This window comes from Haliotis cracherodii, unplaced genomic scaffold, assembly GCF_022045235.1.
Source record: "Haliotis cracherodii isolate W230 unplaced genomic scaffold, xgHalCrac1.p SCAF_6, whole genome shotgun sequence".
NCBI classification, from domain to species: Eukaryota; Metazoa; Mollusca; class Gastropoda; order Lepetellida; family Haliotidae; genus Haliotis; species Haliotis cracherodii.
The window spans coordinates 61114576-61138298 of record NW_027266319.1 but is presented as its reverse complement, the minus strand read 5'-3'; the positions used below and the strand labels follow the sequence as shown (position 1 = coordinate 61138298).

At 40.0% G+C, this 23723-nt stretch overlaps 2 protein-coding genes across 3 annotated transcripts; one reads left to right on the top strand and one right to left on the bottom strand.

Moving 5' to 3' along the window:
* Positions 1 to 9645: 9645 nt before the first annotated feature.
* LOC139446059 (5' exonuclease Apollo-like) lies at positions 9646 to 17733 on the bottom strand. Its single transcript, XM_071227328.1, has 4 exons — positions 17677 to 17733; positions 12953 to 13356; positions 10335 to 11758; positions 9646 to 10250 (listed from the first exon to the last, which is right to left on the bottom strand). The coding sequence occupies exons 2-4, from the start codon at positions 13315 to 13317 to the stop codon at positions 9646 to 9648; spliced, it is 2394 nt and encodes a 797-aa protein (XP_071083429.1). The 5' UTR covers positions 13318 to 13356; positions 17677 to 17733.
* Positions 17734 to 18008: 275 nt separating this feature from the next.
* Positions 18009 to 23707, top strand: LOC139445370 (small ribosomal subunit protein mS33-like). 2 transcript variants are annotated; one of them, XM_071226505.1, is made up of 3 exons: positions 18009 to 18069; positions 20411 to 20631; positions 22319 to 23707. In XM_071226505.1, exons 2-3 carry the CDS (start codon positions 20423 to 20425, stop codon positions 22422 to 22424), a joined length of 315 nt encoding a protein of 104 aa, XP_071082606.1. In that variant the 5' UTR covers positions 18009 to 18069; positions 20411 to 20422; the 3' UTR covers positions 22425 to 23707. The 2 variants fall into 2 exon arrangements, with proteins under 2 accessions (XP_071082606.1, XP_071082607.1); XM_071226506.1 differs by having other exon boundaries at positions 18009 to 18075.
* Positions 23708 to 23723: the final 16 nt, after the last annotated feature.

Genomic DNA, 23723 nt, shown 5'->3' with positions numbered 1-23723 from the left:
CCTCGTTTCACAGCTTACTTGAAATGAGGAGTCTTACGACTTAAGTGGTATCTAATTGTAATTGTGGGAAATCAAATCAATAGAATGGCTATCATTTATCTCAACAGTATGTTTTGCTGTATTAGAAGCAGGCCATTATTATTCATATCCTTCACATGTCTACGAATAATCTATCCCCTTACCCAAACTGGCCTCGCCACGGGGGGAAGTAAAGGCTCATTATTAACATGTTATCTCTTATGCAGTGATATCTCGAAGAGGCGCTTTAGAAGCTGTCGTATCAACTCTGTTTCTATGGAATGTAATAAGCAGATTCATGCCAGACAAGAAATATTAGGAAACATTTCTGAAAATGAATACTTACAATATACCGACCCTTCAGTGAGGTTTTTAAAGTTACTTTACAAGTCCAATTTGGTTGATATAGGTGACGATAACATAATTGAGGTGTCCAAAAATTAATTATTATAGTAAGATTTTTTTTAAACAAATTTTGAAGGTACCACAAATAAAGATTAAAATTCTGAAATTAGGATCGACTGTAGTGTTTTAAATGCAGATTGCAGTAAGGTTTTACCCTGGAGAATCGACAGGGTACCATTTGATGGATTTCTATAATTTTATTTCAAGTGCCCTCGATAAAGCAAAGACGTTGGAGAAGTGTCCTGTGACGTAAGCTAGGCATTTGATAAAGTTTGGCAAATGGGACTTTCGAAGAAGTTGCCCTTATATAGAGTTGGTGGTAATACATAATACTGGATTGATAGCTATCTTTAAAATAGACTTAAACGATAAAATTCGGAGTTTGCATCCGTGATGACCACCGTGATGGCCTTTCGTCTTAACCTCCCCATTAGAATAGGCGTGTTTTTACGCGGGTTTTAGCATTATTTATTCACGTCATGGCGAGGAACATTAAGAATGGGTTTCATTGTATATTATACCCATTAACACCACGAAAGATGGAATATTGCTGACTGTGACGTAAAACAACATTCAATCACTCTCTCTGACCCAAGCGACCTTGCCCCATCACCTTGGAGCCAGGTGGGACGCAAAGTCCTTTTGTTTTCTATTTCGATTTTTAGAAGTCAGTGAAACTAGTTATTTATGCGATATGAATATATAATCATTATGGGGAAATTTTAAAAGAAAACACGCGGGCGTAAGCATACAACAAGGTGCTTATTAATAACCAGGCGAACATTGAAAGAGAATAGGTTAACAAATACGCAGCCAAGGCCATATCATTACTCGAATGGTTTTCATATCTGCCGACATTGAACATGCATATTGCATATTGCAGCTAACACTCTACAATGGAAGAATCTACTTTTTTCTGAAATAATATTTAACCATGTCTCCCCAATAATAACTATGGTTACGTTTCCACATTATTTTACAAAAATATTTTTGTGATGTTAAGTTTGTCATCACATCATTATGTCTGGTTTGCTGTGTTTCTAGAATGTCCAGTAATTGCAATTATGTACACATTAAAACAATGGGACTCCGCGTTTCAAGTAAACTGATTGGACGTGGAGGTGTCAGTATTCTAATCATTTATTTTCACAAATATACTGGATGTTTTCATGTGTTTTGAATTTTGCATTTCTCTTTCCTTTCCTCAGTTTGAAGACCGCCTCCGTGGTCTAATGGTAGAGCGTCCGCCCGGAGAGCGGAAGGTCCGGGGTTCGATCCCCAGCCGCAAAAAAGGTTAAAAGATGGTACCCAGCCCCAAAAGACGTTAAAAGATGGTACTTGTTGTTACCCTGTCTGGCGCTCGACATTAAGGGGCTAAAACAAGGACTGGTCGGCTCGGAGTCAATATACTGTGTCTGAGTTGGGTATTCATGTTAAACTGCGGCATGGTATCTCAGTGTGCTAGCACTATAAATCGGCATCAGTCCGGACTAGTACAAGCAGCCACACACACACACGCATACACGTGCATGCACGTCGCTATATATGTGCAATATTCTTGGACGTGACGTTAAACCCCATTTCACCACACCTCTTCAGTTTCAAAGAGATACCATGTTCCTATTACGTTTCTACTTCCCTTTCTGGCGAGACTAATGTCAGGAAAGGCACCAGATTATGATAAGAAAATAAAAAAAAAAAATATGTGTTGCTTATAAAAAATCAAGAACTGGTAAATGGAAGTCGTTATCTTGATTTGATATCCCACAATTGCAATTAGATACCATTTAAGTCGTAAGACTCTTCATTTCAAGTAAGCCGAGGAACATGGAGGTGTCAAGCACTTTCTCTAATCGCCTTACGTTGTCATTATGCTATTAAAGCATAGAGCACCGGAATCGCCTAATAACCAGAGACATAGATAATCCTGTGATAGATGCAGCAAGATCATGATCGTGTTTGTGTTTCAGTCAGTCAGACAATTTGCCAGACAATGTAAATTACACCTACCCGAGGATGGGGATGCTGACCCCAATCTGTTGTCTAAACACATGGAGATGGCGGGTCAGCGGGGAGCACATGTCGTGTAAATGAGACCCGGTAATTACGCCTCATTATACACTTCTAATTACCATGAAGTAAAGATGCCGATGACATTTAGCGTGGTTTGAGATGATCCTTTTACCCGAAGTGTATATATTAACATTGGGAATTTGAAATAATTCATTCTGCACTTTATTTCACGATGGCTAAGATACAAGCATATTTGAGGGCGATACTTATCGTTATCCTGAAGATGATCCTGGTGCTTCTGAAGAAAAGAGGTAAAGATCAGAACCAAGCGGTCAAGGACAACGGAAAGTCGTATCTGCACAAACGGACGTCTCGCATGGACGCATTAGACGAGACCCACACCACCAAAGACTCTTCCTCTATGGCTAATCTATCGTCAGGAATCGGATATTCTATATGTTCGACTGACTCAAACAAATCTTCAAGCCAGGAAGATGAAATTTTGTACGTGTCCAGTCAATTTGGGACTGAGATTGAGAGACTTTGTGTTGAAAACAAGGTTCTCCGACAAAAACTGTCCAATCTCGGACCGCGAAACGTACATAAACGTAATACAATCAAAACCTGTCCAGGAGGTGTGTATTCTACAAGTGACACCAGCCTTACACCCCATGAGGACATTGTTACTAATACCCTGCGACCATCAGCACCAGGAATACACGACATCTTACGAGCGAAGCTGAAGCAGAAACTCCAACTGGAACGAGAAAAAAACAGCCGACTGCAGAACTACATCAATGACGTCATGTACATGGTGCTCGAAAATAGTCCGGGCTTACTGGAAAAGTGACAACAGTCAACATTCCAAAGACCTATCTGGTAGCTATATAGTGCTAATACCATCCGAGAAACTGTTATTTGAACGTTTCCCGTCTCCAACCAGCCCTGACTTTTTATTCCCACTTGAAATAATTAAAACATCCGATCTTAATTAGCTTTCCCTACCGCTGTGGAAATGTATGTCCCGATGTGATAAAAAAACAATACTCCTACCATTGCACACCTATGTCAGCTTCATCTTTTTTCAGATATATTTATCAAAAATTCATTTCCGAAGCAAAGTGACTCGTTCTACGCGAAACATTATTATACAAAAAGACTGGTACCAAATTTTATAAACTTTAAAATGTCGTAAGGTAAGTTACAAAATGAATAAAATGAGTTATTTTAAATTTGTATTATATTTATTTATTTTCACCTGCCCGCTTTCTTGCTGGTTGACGTTGGGAATGAGAAAGACATACAAATGGATGGCCTTAAGTTACTCGTGTACAGATGTTCATTGTGAGTGAGTGAGTTGGGTTTTACGCCGCTTTTAACAGTATTCCAGTTATATCACGACGTGTCAGCTTAATGTGGGAGGAAAGCCCGAAGTGATGCAGGTCTCAGACGTTTACCACTTCGGTGAAACCCACCAGCACGGGTATGATGCTGACAAACCTAGAAACATAATCGAGGCGAACCAGGATTCGAACCCACAATCTTAGGTTTCTGGCGTGCCCAAGGGACGCAACTCTGCACAGCGAATCGTGGCGCCTTAGACGACTGGGCCACCCGTGCCCCCTGATATTCATTGTATATATATATTTGACTTAACTACCGCTTTATCAAAACAGTAATGCACATAACTATCATTTTGATGCTTATTCTGTCAATGTATACTGTGTCATACGTCGCTCTTGTACCACCGTGTTGGTGTTGAGAAATAAAATGAATCTGAATGTGACAACCTATCCGTCCTTATCCGTGTATTATCTTTACTTATATTTTTGAAAGATTTGAGACTTCTTAGATAACAGACCTGTTGCCCTGCTGTCTGCACGTTGATGCTGTGACGTCAGTGGTTAACTCGTAATTTTATTTGGAAAACTTGAATGGAAGTATTGTTTACGACGCAGTCATCAATATTCAGGATGTATGACGACGACCTGCAGATAGTTTGGATCTGGGCCAGGGTAAACCATGTATTGAAAGCATGAGCAACTACCATGTTGTCCTGGGTCTCGTTTCACAAGTCGATCGGAGGGCTACGACCATTGTAAGCTCATGTTAAAGTATTAAACATCACATGCTTGTGGTACAGGGACTAGTGCCACGTCTCATCATAACCTTTCGTATCTCATTTTTTATTAGTCGAAATACTGTTGATATGTTCGATTTGCAAGACGGACACAATTTATCTATTTAATATTCGTTCATTCCACAAGCCTATCTCACCCATAAAGACATTTTTCATGCCATTCTCCTCATAAAACGAAAATTGATCAGATACTTTGTAAATTGTCACCTTAAGTTTAGAAGATAAGCATCTTGCAATGATATTTGTTAGGTTTCAGTCATTAATATTGTATCATGGTGTGCCTGTCTTGTCCTGTTCATACCATGTGCGCCGCCTCCGTGGTCTTGTGGTAGAGCGTCCGCCCGGAGAGCGGAAGGTACGGGGTCATACCAAAAGACGTTAAAAGATGGTACTTGTTGTTACCCTGTCTGGCGCTCGGCATTAAGGGGCTAAAACAAGGACTGGTCGGCTCGGAGTCAGTATACTGTGTCTGAGTGGGGTATCCATGTTAAACTGCGGCATGGTATCTCAGTGAGCTAGCACTATAAATCGGCATCAGTCCGGACTAGTACAAACAGCCACACACACACATACACGTGCATGCACGTCGCTATATAAGTGCAATAATCTTGGACGCGACGTTAAACCCAATTTCACCTCACCTCATACCATGTGCTTCGTGAATGCTCCACATCAGCTTTTCATACTGTGCAGCTTCCCATACGGTGTTATATGGGTTTGTTTAACGCCAGAGTCCGCAATATGCCAGGTATGAGACCGCGGCATATACATAAGTGAGTCTGGACCTCACAGTTGAATGGTCGATGTTGTGAACCGTGACACATGCTGTCGGGGTACGCTGACACATTATCAACTAGGTCACCGGGCCTGACCACCCGACCCACTTACTCGCCACTTAAGTTCAGCAACCAAAAATACCTTAATTACCGTTTTTTTCGAGTTTCGAGTTGGTATATAGCATTTAAAAGCAAAACTAATTTTGGTATACATTTTGTACTTTGCACTGGGATGCAGAAATGAAATCTCTGTAGTTTTAAACCAGAATCCCCCAGGTATAAGCCGGATTCCGTATATGCACATGGAAATAAGTATGCAACCCCCCTATATTTCTACTCTAATTTTCACTTTGAGTGAGGATGGTTTTACGCCGCTCTCGGCAATGTTCCAGCAAAATGAAGGCGGGGTACATCAGGAACAGACTCCACATGTTGTACCCATGTGGGGAATCGAAGCCGGGTCTTCGGCGTGACGGCTACCCCGCCGCCTCTTTGCACTTTGATCTTGGTACCTTTAGGATCTCAGGAGAATAATTATGATCTTTTCTGCACATATTACAGGCCTGCACGTGTCATGGTGACAGGCGTGCCGTGATTGTAGGGCTGCTGAACGTGTAATACTTGTACCCTTATTGTGGTAGAAATTAAGTTTGAAGATACCTTCATTAGTTTGATAATTTGAAAAAGCAATTTCAGTGTTGAGATCTCACGATGGAGCCTCCGGCACTTACATCGGCAGCAACATGGCAAATTAGAGGAAGCTAATGTCGGTAATGTCTCTCTGAGCGATTGTAAGGTCTTCATCCGTTCGCCATAAGCTGATTGGTCAGGAAACATCAGCATACGAATGACTGCATATAGAGCAGTAAATAGACGCTTGAATATGCAGATTTAATATTGTGGATGGTAACGCAATGGTACTATTAAAATATAGGGTGTTGCTATAATTGTTTTTAGCTGCATAGTTCTAAAGCAGAACTCTCAAAGTTATAAGCCAGAATCCGTGAAGTGACAAACATGAATCCATTAATTAATAAACTAGAATCCATGTAGTTATAAACCAGAATCCCTGGAGTAATAACTAGAATCTATTGACTTATCAACCAGAATCCATGTAATTATAAACCAGAATCCATTTAGATATAAACCAGAATCCATGTAGTCATAACTAGAATCCATGTAGTCATAACTAGAATCCATGTAGTCATAACCAGAATCCATGTAGTCATAACTAGAATCCATGTAGTCATAACCAGAATCCATGTAGTTATAACTAGAATCTATGTAGTTATAAACCAGAATCCATGTAGTCATAACTAGAATCTATGTAGTTATAAACCAGAATCCATGTAGTCATAACTAGAATCTATGTAGTTATAAACCAGAATCCATGTAGTCATAACTAGAATCCACGTAGTTAATTTTCAACTGTTATTCCTGTGATCAAAGACTCAGTCCACTTGGAAACCTCCTGTGATATCATGTACTGATTTATATATTATCTATATTAACCCATAGACAACTGTACTTGTGAACATCTGGGGTAGAATAGGTCATCAGCAATCCATGCTTGCCGTAAAATGCGACTATTCTTGTCATAAGAGGCAGCCAACAGCCTTATCCTATATTCTGTTAAGTGCGTTAGCATGGGTTTACGCCGCTTTTAGAAATATTCCAGCAATATCATAGCAGGGGACACCAGAAATGGGCTTCACACAATGTACTCATGTCAGGAATCGAACCCTTGTCTTCAACAGTACGAGCAAACCCTTTAACCACGATCGTCCACTGTATTGTGTTAAGAGATGATATTGCAAGATCTCAACGTGACACAGGTTTAGTTTGACTTTTCCCACTGTGGCAAAACCTGCAAAACGCAGGCATGGTGCTGAAAAACCAAGAACCATAAACATGACGAATCAGTCTTCCGAACTCATGATAATAGGTTTCTAGTCAAACAAGGGACAAAACTCATCACAGCAAGTTTGCCGGACTTAGATTACAAGGCCACCTCTGCCCTTAATGTTAATACATAAGGCTACAAACTAACATTATGGTTAAACCCTTTGTCAAATACTTAGAAAATGATGGATATGTGTTCAGACACTTGTGCAATTAAGGTCAACGTAAAAACTCACAATGTTTGACCCACCACGTTATGTATAGGATAAAATACGTCCGAGGGTTGTTGTGATATTTAAAACAGCATCCCGAGGGATGACATCCAAGGGAAAGGGTTTTAAATATCATAACAACCCGAGGGGAAGTGTTTTATCTTACTTTAAACCGAGAAAAGAAACTTAAAATAACATTTATCAACATTTTTATGATTCAAATATACTTTCCATGAACCTTAGGAAACGGGCACAAAATATCTGTTGCTGGCGTATGGATCTTGAAAAGGACATTCTAAAAAGCCATGCGGTTTATCGACACCTCTGTAGCTATATTTATAAAAATAATATAAACTTGCTACCACTGACTAAATTTAGAACCAGCAATCACTCTCTACCTGTTGAGGAGGGTCGATGGATAGACTTACCCTACGTTGATACGATCTGTCCACGTTGTAATACTTCTGTCGGTGATGAGTTTCACTACTTGTTTGAGTGTACACATTTAGAAACTGATCGTCAGCACTATCATAAAAAGTACTATTATGTCAAACCTAATCATCATAAACTTCAACTATTTACTACTCCTAAAGTCTCAGTGTCAAGAAACCTCAGCAGATTTCTCTTGTATACTTAAAAATATTTTAGGGTATATATTTAGGTTTATAATCATGCAAATATCCTCTGTTATTAAATGATTTTCTTGCATTTATGACAATGTACCAATGTGAGTGGTTAGTTATGGCATAAACTATGTCTATGTCTGTCTGTCTGTCTGTGAAACCCATGGACTTGGATGTGGTGCCTACAATCTTGAAACAAAATCAGTGTGAATCTGGGACTCAAAATAGGTTTTAGGATTCTCAACTTGCCTGATGGATGCAACTATGAAAAAGCAAATTTTCTGTGCCTAAGACACAACTTACTTGTGCTCTTCAGTAAGTTGAAAAACTGAGGCTAATTTACCTTTACTAATGCAGTAGTTACTTAGAAAAGTGTTCCATGGGATGACCACTACAACACACAAACAAGCCATGACACTAGCTTATTTGCAATTAATAATTTAAAGTAACTGTACATTGCACAGATTTTATAGTTGTAAATGCAGTAATTATCTCTGAGTGAGTTGGGTCCATGCTGCATTGAACAGTATTTCAGTCATATCATGTCAGATTTCTAGCAAAGTAACAAATATACAGTTGATCCAGAAAGGAAACCTCTAGAACCAACACCTGTAACTGATAAATTGATGAACAAAACAAGCTTAAAAGGCATTAAATGTTTTTTTATTTTGTTGTTAATGACATCTTCTGTTCTGGCGAGTAAATATGTACAATTTGACAATAACGTTATGATACTGGTGCTAACTGAGGCTCATTTGCCTTTACTGAAAAGTGTTCCATGGGATGACCACTACAATAGACAAACAAGCCATGACACAAGATTATTTATATGCAATTTGACAATAACGTTATGATACTGGTGCAGTACATGTGGACAAAGAATTACATTGTTTTTCCTGAGACATTGCTGTTGAGGTAACAACCACGGATACTGCACAGCAATATATGATAAAAGCCAAGATAACAAAATACAAAATCATACAAAATATTGATCATCTGAGCCCTGAAACACCACCCTGAAGAGAAGCAACTTTTTCAGGTGGGTTACCAATGAGTGAACATTGTTTTACACTGCAGCCAACAACACTCCCCCTATACTGTGAGAATTCTGTGAAGATTTCGGGGTAGAATAGGTCTTCAGCAACCCATGCTTGCCATAAAAGGTGACTATGCTTGTCGTAAAAGGCGACTAACGGGACCGGGTGGTCAGACTCGCTGACTTGGTTGATGCATGTCATCAATCCCAATTGCGTGGATCGATGCTCATGATATTAATCACTGGATTGTCTGGTCCAGACTCGATTATTTACAGACCGCCATCATATAGCTGGAATATTGCTGAATGCGGCGTTTAACAACAAACCAAACCAAACCAAACCTATACTGTGATGGCATGTTAATACAGAATTCTGGGCCAGGCAAACCAGGAGTTGACAGCATGAGCAAGGATCGGACAAGACAACATACGACAGGTCCAGCCCAAATCGCAATCAATCTATTCCCCACCTGAACCCTACAAATGTTGGGTACTATATATATTAAACATGTTAAATGGTTCATCGCTCATCAGCTGGTGAGCCGTGACGATCCAACCACTTCTGTATACATAGAACAGTGTTGTATTTAGACTGAGCTACAGCATCACGAGGGTGACACAATACACGTTTCACTGACAAATTCAACTGCACATCCATCGAAAATGACCTTTCAGTATCACTGCTAATGCTACATCTTCTTCTTTTTGAGAATGATGAAGGAGTTTCAAACTGATCCTCACATGACTCCTCAACCCTGTCTCTCATCTCATCATCAGGAGTGTGACAGAGAGAATGTTTTCTTTTGATTCCGTAGATGTTACATCTTTGTCTCTTGTTGCCACTCACGGTTTGAGATTCAGTCTGTGACAAGACAGGTGGATTCCATTCTTTGCAAGTGTTCACTGAGAATAGATCATCTTGGTGTGAGCTGGGGGTGGAGTGATCATCACATTCACTCTGCTCTCCAGAGGCGTCACCAGAGTCTGCTGATTTTCTGTCTGGTGACGACTCTGACACAGACACCACATCACACTTTGCTTCATCACAGCCACTTTCAACCACATCCTTGTTACAGTCATTCCCAGAGTCATCCATACTCGCATCTTTACGAAGGTCACTCTCACCTTCATGTGAGTCATCCACATCTTTATAAAGGTCACTCTCACCTTTATGCGAGTCATCCACATCTTTACGAAGGTCACTCTTACCTTCATGCGAGACATTCTCACTCCCAACTTTACCAAGGTTGCACTGCCCTTGTGTATCACTATAAAGACCTTTATGAAGGTTTTTCTCAACCAAGTCTGTATTACCAAAACTTACATCATCATAAAGGTAAGTTTCCTGAGTTTCATCTAAGTCACTCTCAGAGGCAAAGCAATCTGTGACATCACCGCCACATGATGTCTCATATCCTGGAGAAGGTTCAGCCTTCAACATCTCTGTGCATCTTTCCTTATGTACAACCTCTTTGCTTACATTTGTCTCATCAACCATGTTATCAGTGCCTCTCACTTCTCCTTGACAACCACCAGGTTGACCTTTATCCAGCACCTGTGTGTCACCTCTCTGTTCTGACCTACCCTTCATATGTTGAAGGTACATAACATGACAAACTCCAAACCCCTGTGACTGCTGAACTTCTAGTTCATCCTCATAGCACAAACCATCACCATCCGTCAAACCATTATCTGATTCTTTATTCTTTGGGCTGAAGTTTTCTTTTGCTACATCTCTTGCGTCATTGAGTTTGTCTGATTTTTTGCTCCCTGCCTCTGAAGTGGGTGCACAGTTCTTGGCAGCACTAGTTCCAGAAGTGGAATCTGATATTTCTAGTTCTAACGATTGAAACTCTACACCCCTCGGTATGCTCTTCTTAAAACGAGGATTAGACCTTGATTTCCTCAGTCTTGGTTTTCTTGCCTGATGATGAAGAGCAACATTAGCCATCTCATTCACATGCACTTCTCTCATTCTTGAACTCCTTTGGTTACACTGTCCTTGACAATATTTATCAAACACAGACATATCTGCTCTGGATTTCAAAGAAACATTGAATGGTCCTTTAGAATCTCCATGAACGACTGGCACCACTGAAGCAGGTTTCAACTTGGATACAAATTCCACTAGTTCTCTGTAGGAACTGTGGTCAGAATATGGCACGACAAAGACATTTTCTTGATTCGAATACGGTTGTCCACCGATGCCAGTGTAGATAGATGTTGGCAGGATTGCAAGGGTCTGTTTGGTGGCATTCCATTTCTGCATCTTCCTCTTACAGACCATCTGGAAAGGTACAGTTCTGATCCTGCAGGTTGAATCCTGAACCAGGAACACTCTTGGTAGGTTAAGGATCTCGGTCATAACAAATGTATCTCCACTGACGGAGATCCATTCCTGGAGTTGTTCTGCCAACCACACCAGGAGATCCTCCTTGCCCAGCTTCCTCATCCCGATGACGATGTCATGATCTGGATGTTGTCTGATGATGTCCAGGATCTGTTCTCGAGCTTCTTCCCGGGATGGAAACATGCATTCAGGGCTGCAGAAGGTGTTGTCCATGTAGAGGACGTCAATAGTTTCAATGTGAGGTGACAGGGGGCTTGTTTTGCACAACATGGTGGGGTGGTATCTGTAATGTGAACATGATGCAAAATTATAATGTCAGCAAATATGAAAACAGGCAAAAACTGGTTTCTGTACTTAAATGATTAAAGCATATTATGAGTTACCATCTTCCCGAGGCAAGAGAGTTAACTGACTTTAAAAGTCCAGTTTCCACCCTTCCCTAACGAGGCTGGAATCACTGGGCTCGATGGTAGCGCCACCAGTGGCTATTGCCAGTTATGTCCCTTCTAAGCCTCTCTTAAGGACCAATCAGATTCCACCTCTCGTATCACTTGTGTTTGCTTCACACAAAATGGTGGCGCCCAGTCAGGACGATCTGATCGATAAATAAGATCTATATTGTGAAAAAACAGGTCTTACATCGCAAAATGCATCAAATCACATGAGCACCTTGATTAAAAACATGAAAAGATTTGGAAAATATCTGCTGACAACGATTTGGCAGTGCACATGCTTTGCAAATCCTGCAATTGATTGAAATCTGCACAACAAATTTACAAACCAGATTTCCATTTCGTTGCACGATTTTGAGACTCGTTAGTCCAGCCAAAATGTAACTCCATAATACCAGCCTAGTTCGGCAAGTGTGGAAACTGGACTTTTATGGAGAGGATGAGTGAGTTACTGGGATATGTTGCAAATACCAAAATGGTGATTCTGGTTTAATGCAGTTTTTAGCAATATTCCAGCATTATCACAGTGGTTGGCATCAGAAATAGGCTTCATACATTGTATCCATGTGGGGAACGAAACAGAAGCAGCCATCTTTAATAGTTGCCATGCCCATCAGTATTCCACTATGAAAATGAACTTTCTAAATTTTTCATAATTTTTTTTAACCTGATGTGGTGACTAATATTCGCAAACATGAGAGAAAAAAAATGTTTTTGTTATGTTATAGCTAAAACCAAACATAATGTGTTGAACTACTTCCATCATCAAGTAACACAAGGCTTTGGTTGGTTTGTTGTTTTATGCCACTCAGCAATATTCCAGCTATATGATGGCGGTCTGTAAATAATCGAGTCTGGGACAGACAATCCAGTGATGGAAATCATGAGCATCGATCCACGCAATTGCGATCGATGGCATGCATCAACCAAGTCAGCAAGCCTGACCACCCGATCCCGTTAGTCGCCTTTAACGGCAAGCAGGGGTTGCTGAAGATCTATTCTACTCCGGAATCTTGACTGATTACCTGAAATCCCCTGTATGTAGAATCTTTCCAAAAACTCCCTGAAACAAAAACATGGCTGCACCAGGGCAGTGGTTGGCATCGATGACTGTCACTGAAATTGTCTCCATTTCCCCACCGGTTGTGATCATGTGACATTCCCCCATCTCCAGAGGCCGTAGGTACTTGGGGTGAAGGCCATGTCGCTTCTCTAGCAACTGAGCAGTCACCTCTGTACAGTAGATTGGACGAGACCAGGAGGATGTCAAACCTACAATATGGTCACCATGGAGATGGGTGAGAAAAAAGGTGAGATGTGAGGTAGGTTCTTTCCTAATCTTCCAAAAATCTACTGCAATGTCAGTCCCAGGGATGATACAGCCATTCATTGTGACTTGTCATTGTATTCACCTTGTCCAGTTGGCAGTCTGTAAGATAAGAGAGTACTTTACTATCCTGAGAGAAATTGATATACCTTATTCGACGTAATAAGCGCCCAGGGCGCTCCCAAAATTAGAAATAGGGGGCTCTTATCAGAGTATTATTTTGGTGAAAAAAAAAACAGAGTTAAAAGATAAATTTCATGGTTTATGCTGACAGCCTGAAATGTTTATGTACCACAGATATATTTTTCTAGAAATTAATTGCCCATAATTAAGGGATTGTTCACCAGCTGATATATTAGCAAATATTGCCGTGGGCGCTTATTAGAGCGGGGCACTTATTACGTTGAATACGGTAGTTTCCATCATTACATAACCAACATCAAATAGGCAGATAAAATTGCTGGTGCATGGTGCCACTATTATATCAAATATATTTCAAGCTGTGATACATACATCCCTGAACTCATCATACATTTTACAGTCAAATGACATTATATATGTCATTTATCCAAATGGTTCAGACGAAATCAAGCAAAACAAGAGGTTGCCACTAACGTGGCTATATCCCCAGCCCCTGTTGCAGCATTTATGACAAAATTAAATCTAAACAAACCCTAACCTTTTTAAACCGAGGTGGAACTTGTCATGGAAATTGTAAAATAAAAAAGAGTTTGAAACCTAAGTCCATCTTGTTGCCAAGGAAACGTAAAAAAATAAAAATTTCTAAAATTTCTAAATAGCAAAAGGCACCAGTTCAGCATGTACTTGACAGACCTGCAAAGTTTCATGAAAAAATATTGAACGGTTTCTTACTGATGCTCCGGAAACGAAATGTGACGGACGGATGGAGCCCGTTTCTATACCCCCCGCCAACTTTGTTGGGTGGGGGATAATAAATCAGGTGTGAAAAGGAATGCTGTGCTCGGAAAACTGTACTTATTTGAAAACATAAACAATATTTCATATGTGGAGTCACATTTTTGGCTTGGGGTCAGCAGTCTTATTAATTTGGAGATGCATTAATTTCAAGATTTACCCTATATAATTTTTGATAACCATTACCGTAATCGACGTAATAAGCGCCCCGCTCTAATAAGCGCCCACGGTGATATTTGCTAATATATTGGCTAGTGAACAACCAATCAGCACCCCTTCCGATTGATAAATGTACACAAGACTTATTTATTTGTGCATAACACGCACTCGTGTGTTATATCACCCTTAATTATGGGCAATTAAATTCTTGAAAAGTATATTTGTCGTATGGAAACATTTCAGGCTGTTAGAATACGGCCACGAACCACGAAATTTACGACCTTCCAACTCAAAATAATATTCTAATAAGCGCCGCATATTTCTAATTTTGAGAGCGCCCTGGGCGCTTATTACGTTGAATACAGTATATACATTTGTGCATAGTGGACACCGATTTCTGCGTCATAAAAAACCCTGTTACTTATGACGTCGCTATATAAGTGCAATAATCTTGGACGCAACGTTAAACCCCATTTCACCTCACCTCACCTGTTACATATGATAATAAGCAGAGCTCCAGATAAGCTGCGTATCTGCATAAAATACGCATCAGAAATGCAGAAATACTCAGTCAAATAACATCCAAGCGTATCAAATACGCAACAAACATTACAGATACACTACAAAAATAAAACATGTGCGTATCATCAAAATATCGTGAAGTAACCCTGCGTATTCGATTAGCAAATCAGCAACGTATTTTGAAATTATAAACGGGCATTCCGTCAACCTTGCCAAACTCCACGATGACGATGACACTTACATCATGATCATTTGCCATCACACTTTCTTGTGGAAGTATCGCAGTATTTTTTAGTCCTATGAAGCTCTCGAACCCACACGACACCAGTTTGCGGGGACTAGATGAATAGTATTTTTAAATATTTAACTTAAATACGCACATGTGTAAAAACTAGTTGGTAACAGAAATTTGAATACCCAGAAAGAATTACTGATACCCAATGATTTTAAAATGCATGGGTAAAACAGCCACAACACCAAAAGCTTATCTGGAGCTCTGAATAAGGCTAGTGTGTGAATGTTGGAATGTAAGGAATGATTTGCATATTAGACAGGGCCATCCAGTTTACTGCTACTTCCTTTCAATGTACGATTTCGTCGTTTAATGATTTGTGATAATACAAAATGTTTATAGTTTCAATATCATTATTTCTAGGGGCGGTCGGGTAGCATAGTGGTTAAAGCGTTCGCTCGTCACGCAGAAGACCCGGGTTCGATTCCCGACATGGGTACAATGTGTGAAGCCCATTTCTGGTGTCCCCCGCCATGATATTGCTGGAATATTGCTAAAAGCGGCGTAAAACCATACTCACTCACTTGTTTTTTCTGTTGGCATCGCTTGGTTCCTTGAGAACAAAATGATATGAAAATATAGTGTCCTTATCCACAGCAAATTCACACCAAGTTAGCTGTGTCACAATGGCCTAGTTCTAAGCATAGTGGAGTTATGCCCCCTTTTTGTGCATGTGTATTACCTTACGTCCAAGAGATTAATCAATTTTCTTCAATAAAGCAAGCTATTTTTTGTTAAACATATAAAAGTTTATCATATCATGGGTAGGTTTCTCGGCAGGATAAAGCCAACAGATAAAAACGATATACGTTTGGGTCATATGCGGATAGTTGGGTTTAATGCCGCTTTTAACATTATTCCAGTCATATCACAGCGTGTCAGCTCAATGTGGGAGGAAAGCCTGAAGTGATGCAGGTCTCAGACGTTTACCACTTCAGTGAAACCCACGAGCATGGGTATGGTGCTGACAAACCTAGAAACATAATCGATGCGAACTGGGATTCGAACCCACAATCATAGGTTTCTTGCGTGCCCAAGGGACGCAACTCTGCACAGCGAATCGCACGCCTTAGATGACTTGGCCACCCGTGCCCCCCATATGCGGATAGCGATGCAAATATCAAAGGTCAAGTAGGGACTACTTTCGGTGTTTTTAAACAAACATGGCGTCGCACTTGTCATTCGGCGATCGAGTCAGAATTAACCATCGTGAATCTGGATAAACTACAGGCATAACTGCTACCATATTATCAAAAGAACAGTCTAATATGCTGAGAATCAGTGTCTAACTGTGACGTAGCTAAGGCATTTTATAAGTTTGGGCAACTTTGGAGATATAAATTTCAAAACAATTTTGCGAGGGCACTAGGCCCAGCCAAGCAGGATCAGTAGCCATATCTGTGCTTGTAGGCCTCTGTGGCTTGAAACTTTTTCCACATATTAAAATAGTTAGATTTAGCCGAAAATGTCTGAATTGTTACCTTGTTAGCTTGTTTCGTTTTGGCGCTGTGTGTACAACTGACTACACTTCCTAACGTTATGACAGAACAGGCCGACTGTCAACAACGTCTGAACGTTGGCCACTTTATCTCATGGACTAGGGTTAGAGTAGCTTCCCTCTGACAAAAGTTACACTAGCGGACAGACCGATGGATTGCCGCGAAAGGCAAGTAAAAACAATTGTTGTTTTTGTATATGTTGCTCCGCCACTGTATAAAAAACAAATTTCAGCTGGAACTATATTGGCTACTGTCACTGTCCGACTGACACATCACTTACCCTGTGACATAATAAATATTAATGCGCACATTCCAGGAAAACTTGCAATATTTCGCTAATGTTTGTGAGAGAGGGGAATCGATTTTCAAGAATCAAAGATTGACATTATATGATAAAGAGCTTATCACAATCTGTGTTTGGGGATGAAAAATATCCTGTATTAAGAATAAACACTATGTATTTAGATCTTCAAGGCCCGCTTAATACAATGTTTATTCCTAATGCAGGATATATACCATCCCCAAACACACTCGCGTGATAACCTCTATATACATGAGCATACAAATCCCTATGATGTTTTCTCAGCATAACAAAATATCGGACAACACATATCATTGTCTGTTTTTGAAACATTTGCAGTTAATTTGAACTATCAGATTGTAAAATTTAATATTCTGTTTACTGCATTGTTGCCGATTATTTTGATAACATGTTTCATCACACTTATTACCTTGATAAGCCAGTCATCCAATTCCCAATATCCCATCTATTACCCTGCCTTATTAAAGTGACTTATTCAAGTTATTCAGAGATAAAAGAAAAGGTAAACTTCTGCATGTCAGATTGGTTGTATCAATTCGTACGTAGAAGCAATTGTTGAAGCAAGCTGAAGACATATCACTGACACAGTGTCAATAAAAGTCATTTGTATGATTTGTATGATGAGTTAGTTACGCTATTTATAGATTTTGTTACAATTTTCGGTTATAATCAAACATTGTTACACTTTATACCTTTCAGTGAAAGCAAGCAATGTTACAAGTTTGAACATTTGTTCAAACATTTCAAATGTGTTGATTTACCCGCTCTTGGTGTAAAATCGGTTTATCTCCCCTGTTTCTCTCGGCCTTGTTATTCATCAAAAACGAAACGAAACCATTCTCTCGCTTTCAGACAGTTAAACCAGATAATGAATTCACTGGTATCTTGATTAATTAATTTGTTAGTTATCACTGTAAAGAGGAAAATGGCAACAATTGAATTTATTTATGTCTCTACGTAATGTGCACAAGAATCAAAATTCGAGAGGTATTTCGAAATGTAGTACTTTAGCATTTCCGCTTCCGGGTAGCATGTCTGCAGACGAAGACTTGAGCTGATATTTTCTGACCTTTTGAAAATTCACAGTGAGTGTATGTTACTTGATACGTTTATGGCAATTCAATCTATTTTCTCCCTTAGCCTATGAGTTGTTAACAGGCTTCCAGACCTCAAGTGTTACGTGACATGTAGATGAAGCGAAGGAATCCTCTTCATCTGTCAATGTCAACTTCTTCAGTGTTCTTTCCATGTGGAATGTTGTTATATCAGTTTAACCGGGTCCCGAAATATAATAAATGTAATCGATTCCGACTGTCAATATCAATCTTGTCGTGTGCGACTGACATCACGTAGCTCTTCGGTACTTAGTGTTAATTAAAGTTGTGTTAATGATTAAAGATAGGGCAGGCAACCCCTTAATTACTGCAAAGGCCCTTTCCGATCAAGCACACCCTTTCCGAGCACACCCTTTCCGAGCACACCCTTTACGATTAAGCACACCCTTTACGATCCTTACTCTTTTATGACTTGTGAGTTAATCATGTTAATGTTAGGGTTAGCTGTCTCACCTCTTTCAACTTATGAACCCAATTACAAAGGGTATACATTATTGTACATGGTAGGATGTTGCTTGTAAAATGACTGACCAGATACTGTTGACATCACATTCAGAAATTATTTCATGCATGATTTAAAAACACAGAACCATCGACATACTGTCCCCTTAAATGAGGACTATCTTAACTGGATTTTTACTTCTTGTCAGCACAATTTAGGAGTCTCCGACAAGCATGAATTTTAAAAACTGTTAATGTAATTTCTCGGATATCATCTTCCCGAGGCAAGAGAGTTAACTGACTTTAAAAGTCCAGTTTCCACCCTTGCCTAACTAGGCTGAAATTCCTGGGCCCGGTCGTAGCGCCACCAGTGGCTATTACCAGTTATGTCCCTTCTGAGCCTCTCCTATGAACCAATCAGATTCCACCTCCTGTATCACTTGCGTTTGCTTCAAACAAAATGGCGGCGCCCAGTCAGGACGATCTGATCGATAAATAAGATCTATATTGTGATAAAACTGGTTTTACATCGCGAAGTGCATCAAATTATGTGAGCACCTTCATTAAAAACATGAAATGATTTATGATTTGAAAAATATCTGTTGACAACGAGTTGGCAGTGCACATGCTTTGCAAATCTGCAATCGACCGAAATCTGCATGACAGTTTACGAACTGGTTTTCGATTTCGTTGCGCAATTTTGATTTGACTATGCATTGACTCGTTAGTCCAGCCAAAATGTAACTCCATAATACCAGCCTAGTTTGTCAAGGGTGGAAACTGGACTCAGATATAGGCCATGGTGCTTCCAGAATTCGCCCTGGGAGTGGTGCACTTTTTTAGATCCAATTAGCTCTGTGGGGGCTCGAACGCGCTTTGCCGGTTCTACCACTGGACCATGAGTGCTATCACATGTAATCAGTGCTCGTTTAATGGGTCATTAGCACCCCATTAACAAGCATGCGTCACTGTCCGCTCTCCCATTAATTTTTTTTTGAAACCACACCCGCCACTGTTTATGTCAACATGACCAACCAATGGGATTAACTGGATTAATGCTTGAAAAGGTAAGAAATTAAGAAACTCTTCCCCAAAGCAAGCTAACCCTAAGGACCGAAAAGGGCTGTTGGATCGTAAAGACGTGTAAGTTTCCCTAAGACCGAAAAGGGGTGATGGATTGTAAAGATGTGTAAGTTTCCCTAAGACTGAAAGCGGGGGTTGGATCGTAAAGATGTGTAAGTTTCCCTAAGACTGAAAACGGGGGTTGGATCGTAAAGATGTGTAAGTTTCCTAAGACTGAAAGCGGGGGTTGGATCGTAAAGATGTGTAAGTTTCCCGAAGACCGAAAAGGGGTGTTGGATCGTAAAGTGAGAGTCCCTGGAGCGTGAGGCATGGTAACAGTATAGCGAGACAGCGGTAGCACTTTAGCGCGGTAACTGACTGGATGCCAGAGCTCCGGTTGCGCCCGGTAAACTGCACTGTTGCCTTTGCCCCAAAATATAATATGTTTGCAGGGGTTAAACCATGGTGACAGGTACAAGGTTTTACCTTGACCTACAAAACTAGAGGACCCCCAATTACTAATTTCAATGGTCATTTCAGGAAATATAAGGGTCCTGAAAATTTAAAAAAATGGCGTAGTGTACTGTTCAGTAAGATTTAATAATAACTTTAATCACATGGACCATTTCTTCACAAGAATATGGTTTAATGTATAATGTGCGTACCTCGAGATGCAACATATATATCATTCTGCATTCATTCTATACATTTGTGGATGCACATTTCTTGGTCGTATAAAACTCTGCAGCTATTTATCATCCCCTTTCAGGTATGATGACATATTTGATCTTGTGATTATTCTTCGAAGGTGTTGACCCTGATGGCATCCAATTATGCAAAGCGAATGGGTCACTTGGCAGCTCGCATTTTTGGAGAAGTAGCTCGTCCTACCAGTCAGCGCTCCATGAAGGTGGTGAAGCTGATGAGTGAACTGCCTCCCAATCTGAATCCAGAGGTCGTCAACTATTACCCACGATACAAGGATACCAATGGTCTCATGATCAAACTCAGAAAACATGGCTTGTTCAGGTAAAGTATTGCATGCCCTGACCGATGACTTTTCATGATGAAATGTATTAAAAGTTAATACAGTGATCAGACACTGCTCATACAGCAGACACAGGAAGATCCGGGTAGAATTGGTCTTTGACGACCTCTGCTTGTCATAAGCGGCGACTGACAGGATGGGGTGGTCAGGCTCACTGAATCGGTTGATGACTGTCAATGTATCCCAATTAAGTGGATTGATGCTCATGATGACAATCACTGGATTGTCAGGTCTAGACTCAATTGTTTACAGACTGCCATCATATAGCTGGAATATGCTGAGTGCAGCGTTACACCAGGAAATTAACCAATCAATTAACATAAAATCAGTTTTAACATGTCTTCTTATCTCAATATCCCATATATACCTTTAAGTCAAATGACGTTAAACATAAAAGAGGCAAGGATTTCTGGAAGTTTCAACAACTTGAACTATAGGACAAAGATTTGAGTGAGTGAGTTGGGGTTTACGCCAAGTTTGGTATCAGTTCTACGATATCAAGGCGTGGGACACCAGAAATAGACTTCCCTCTTGTGTGGGGAATCAAAACCTGTTGCAGATCCGGGTTAGAAGATTGCTATGGGGAGTATGTGGTCGTATTCTTCAGCAGGTGTGGGAGATTATCTACCTCAGTGTTGGTAATCAAGTTGCCAAGCTGCCACGGTGTATGTGAGATAGGTTTAGCATGATCCATATATTGCAGTCATTACTACCTTATTAATTGATATGTTTCTTTTGGGGATGGAATGTGGTTAGAACTGACCTTTTGTCAAGTCCTGAATCTCAATAGATGAATATGTTCTGACACAGAAGGATCAAAGTGATCTCTTTTCCTTAAACATCTTTACAATTTATGTCCGATTGTAATGTTTTTATGTTTGTTGTTAAAAGGCAGATGGGTAGTTTACTGGTTCAAGTTTCTTCTTGTCAAGTCTTCAAGATGAGTTCATATATGGTACTATTTGAGAAACTCAAGGCTTTAACACTACTCAAAGTCTTCATTGAAATGTACTAAGATGAGCTATGATACATGTCATGACCTCAACACCTCACCTTTGTTATAGAGAGCCATGGCCTGCTGTTGGGTACTGTTAAGGATAGTGGGGTTTTCTTCTTCTTGAGTGAGTTGGGGTTTACGCCACGTTTGGTATTAGTGTTACGATATCAAGGCGCGGGACACCAGAAATAGACTTCCCACTTGTGTGGGGAATCAAAACCTGTTGCAGATCCGGGTTAGAGTTGGTCTTCAGCAACCCATTCTTGTCGTTAGAGGTGATGTCGATCACTCTCTCAACTTATCTGGTCAAGACATACAGCTTATTCCGGGATAGAATAGGTCTTCAGCAACCCATACTTGCCGTTAAAGGCGACTATGCTTGTTGTAAAAGGCGACTAGCGTGATCGGGTGGTCGGGCTCGCTGACTTGGTTGATACATGTCATCGATCCCACTTGCGTGGATCGATGCTCATGATGTCAATCACTGGATTGTCTGGTCCAGACTCGATTATTTTACAGACTGCCGTCATATAGCTGGAATATTGGTGAGTGCGGCGTTAAACAACAAACAAACAAAAAACATACAGCTTGAATAATGCTAATCATGAATATTGTGTCACACACTACTAAACCATCACTAAATCATATTCATTATTTTATTGTTTTTGCAGGGATGAACATTTAGACTTTCAAGAAGAGATGGTACGGTTAAGAGCTTTGAGGGGAAAAGTGAAGCCAAAGAAGGGAGAAGGAAAGAGAGCAATGAAGAGGAAGTGACGTGTAATGAAGACTTATGTATATCAGTGTGTGAAATGTGTTCTAGTGTCTGATTGATGAGATGACAGAAATCAACATCCTCAGTTCAATATTTGAACAATCCTCGACCAAGGCATTATGATCGTTATCAGAGTGAATTGTTCTTGTTCATTCTGTCATACCATTCTCTGTCAGCAGGTTATCGGTGAATGTAGACATCGGATACTTACCAAGATTTCATCATGATATACAGAACTGTAGGTACAGACATGCATCTGGATCACTCGACTGTGAGCTTGAAAGTGGTCGTTTTGTCCTTTGACGTGTCATTTGAGCCCAGTCCAGTACATCTTCCTGAGGCAAGAGAGTTAACTGACTATAAAAGTCCAGTTTCCACCCTTGCCGAATTAGGCTGTATCTACCCCTGGATTGTGTAGTGTTCAAAGTTAATGGTAGTCGTGGCATCCTTGAAAGTTGTTGCTATAGTATTGGAATCTACAGATCACCTAAATCTATTATTTTTAGCATCAGTGTTACGACAAGCAAGCCATGAGTTTCATGCTTAGTTTCGACAACAGATTATGTACCGTTTTTGGTGAGTGTGTGTGTGATGAATTTGTATTTTATGAATGGATATTAATATTATTTACATATACTGAAACACCATGAAACGCTTATTCAATTATTTGTAATATTGGGCAAATGGCCACAAAAATGAAATTACCGTATTCGACGTAATCAGCGACCAGGGCGCTCTCAAAATTAGAAATATGGGGCTCTTATTAGAATAATATTTTCAGTTGAAAGATTTTGTGGTTTATGCTGACAGCCTGAAATGTTTATATACTACAGATATATTTTTCCAGGATTTAATTGCCTATAATTAAGGGTGCATATAACATCCGAGTGCGTATTATACACGAATGAATAAGGCTTGTGTACATTAATAAATTGGAAGGGGTGCTAATTGAGATTGTTCACTAGCCAAAACATTAGCAAATATCGCCGTTGGCGCTTATTGGATTGTTCATTAGCCAAAACATTAGCAAATATCGCCATGGGCACTTATTGGAGCAGGGTGCTTATTACGTCGAATATGGTAGGTTTTTGGTATTTAGGCATGAGATAATAAAACAACAAGGTTGTTGTAAAGGTTCAGATCTCATTCAATGTGTTTGGAGCACAAAATTTGAGTTAAAGTTGATCATGTGTTTCAGTATATGATGTGAGTAGGTTGAAGATGCTGAACATGCTGAATGAGCTATTTCCTTGACTTGTTGGTAATGTCTGTCTAAAGGTTGTTAATGAAAGAATAAACTT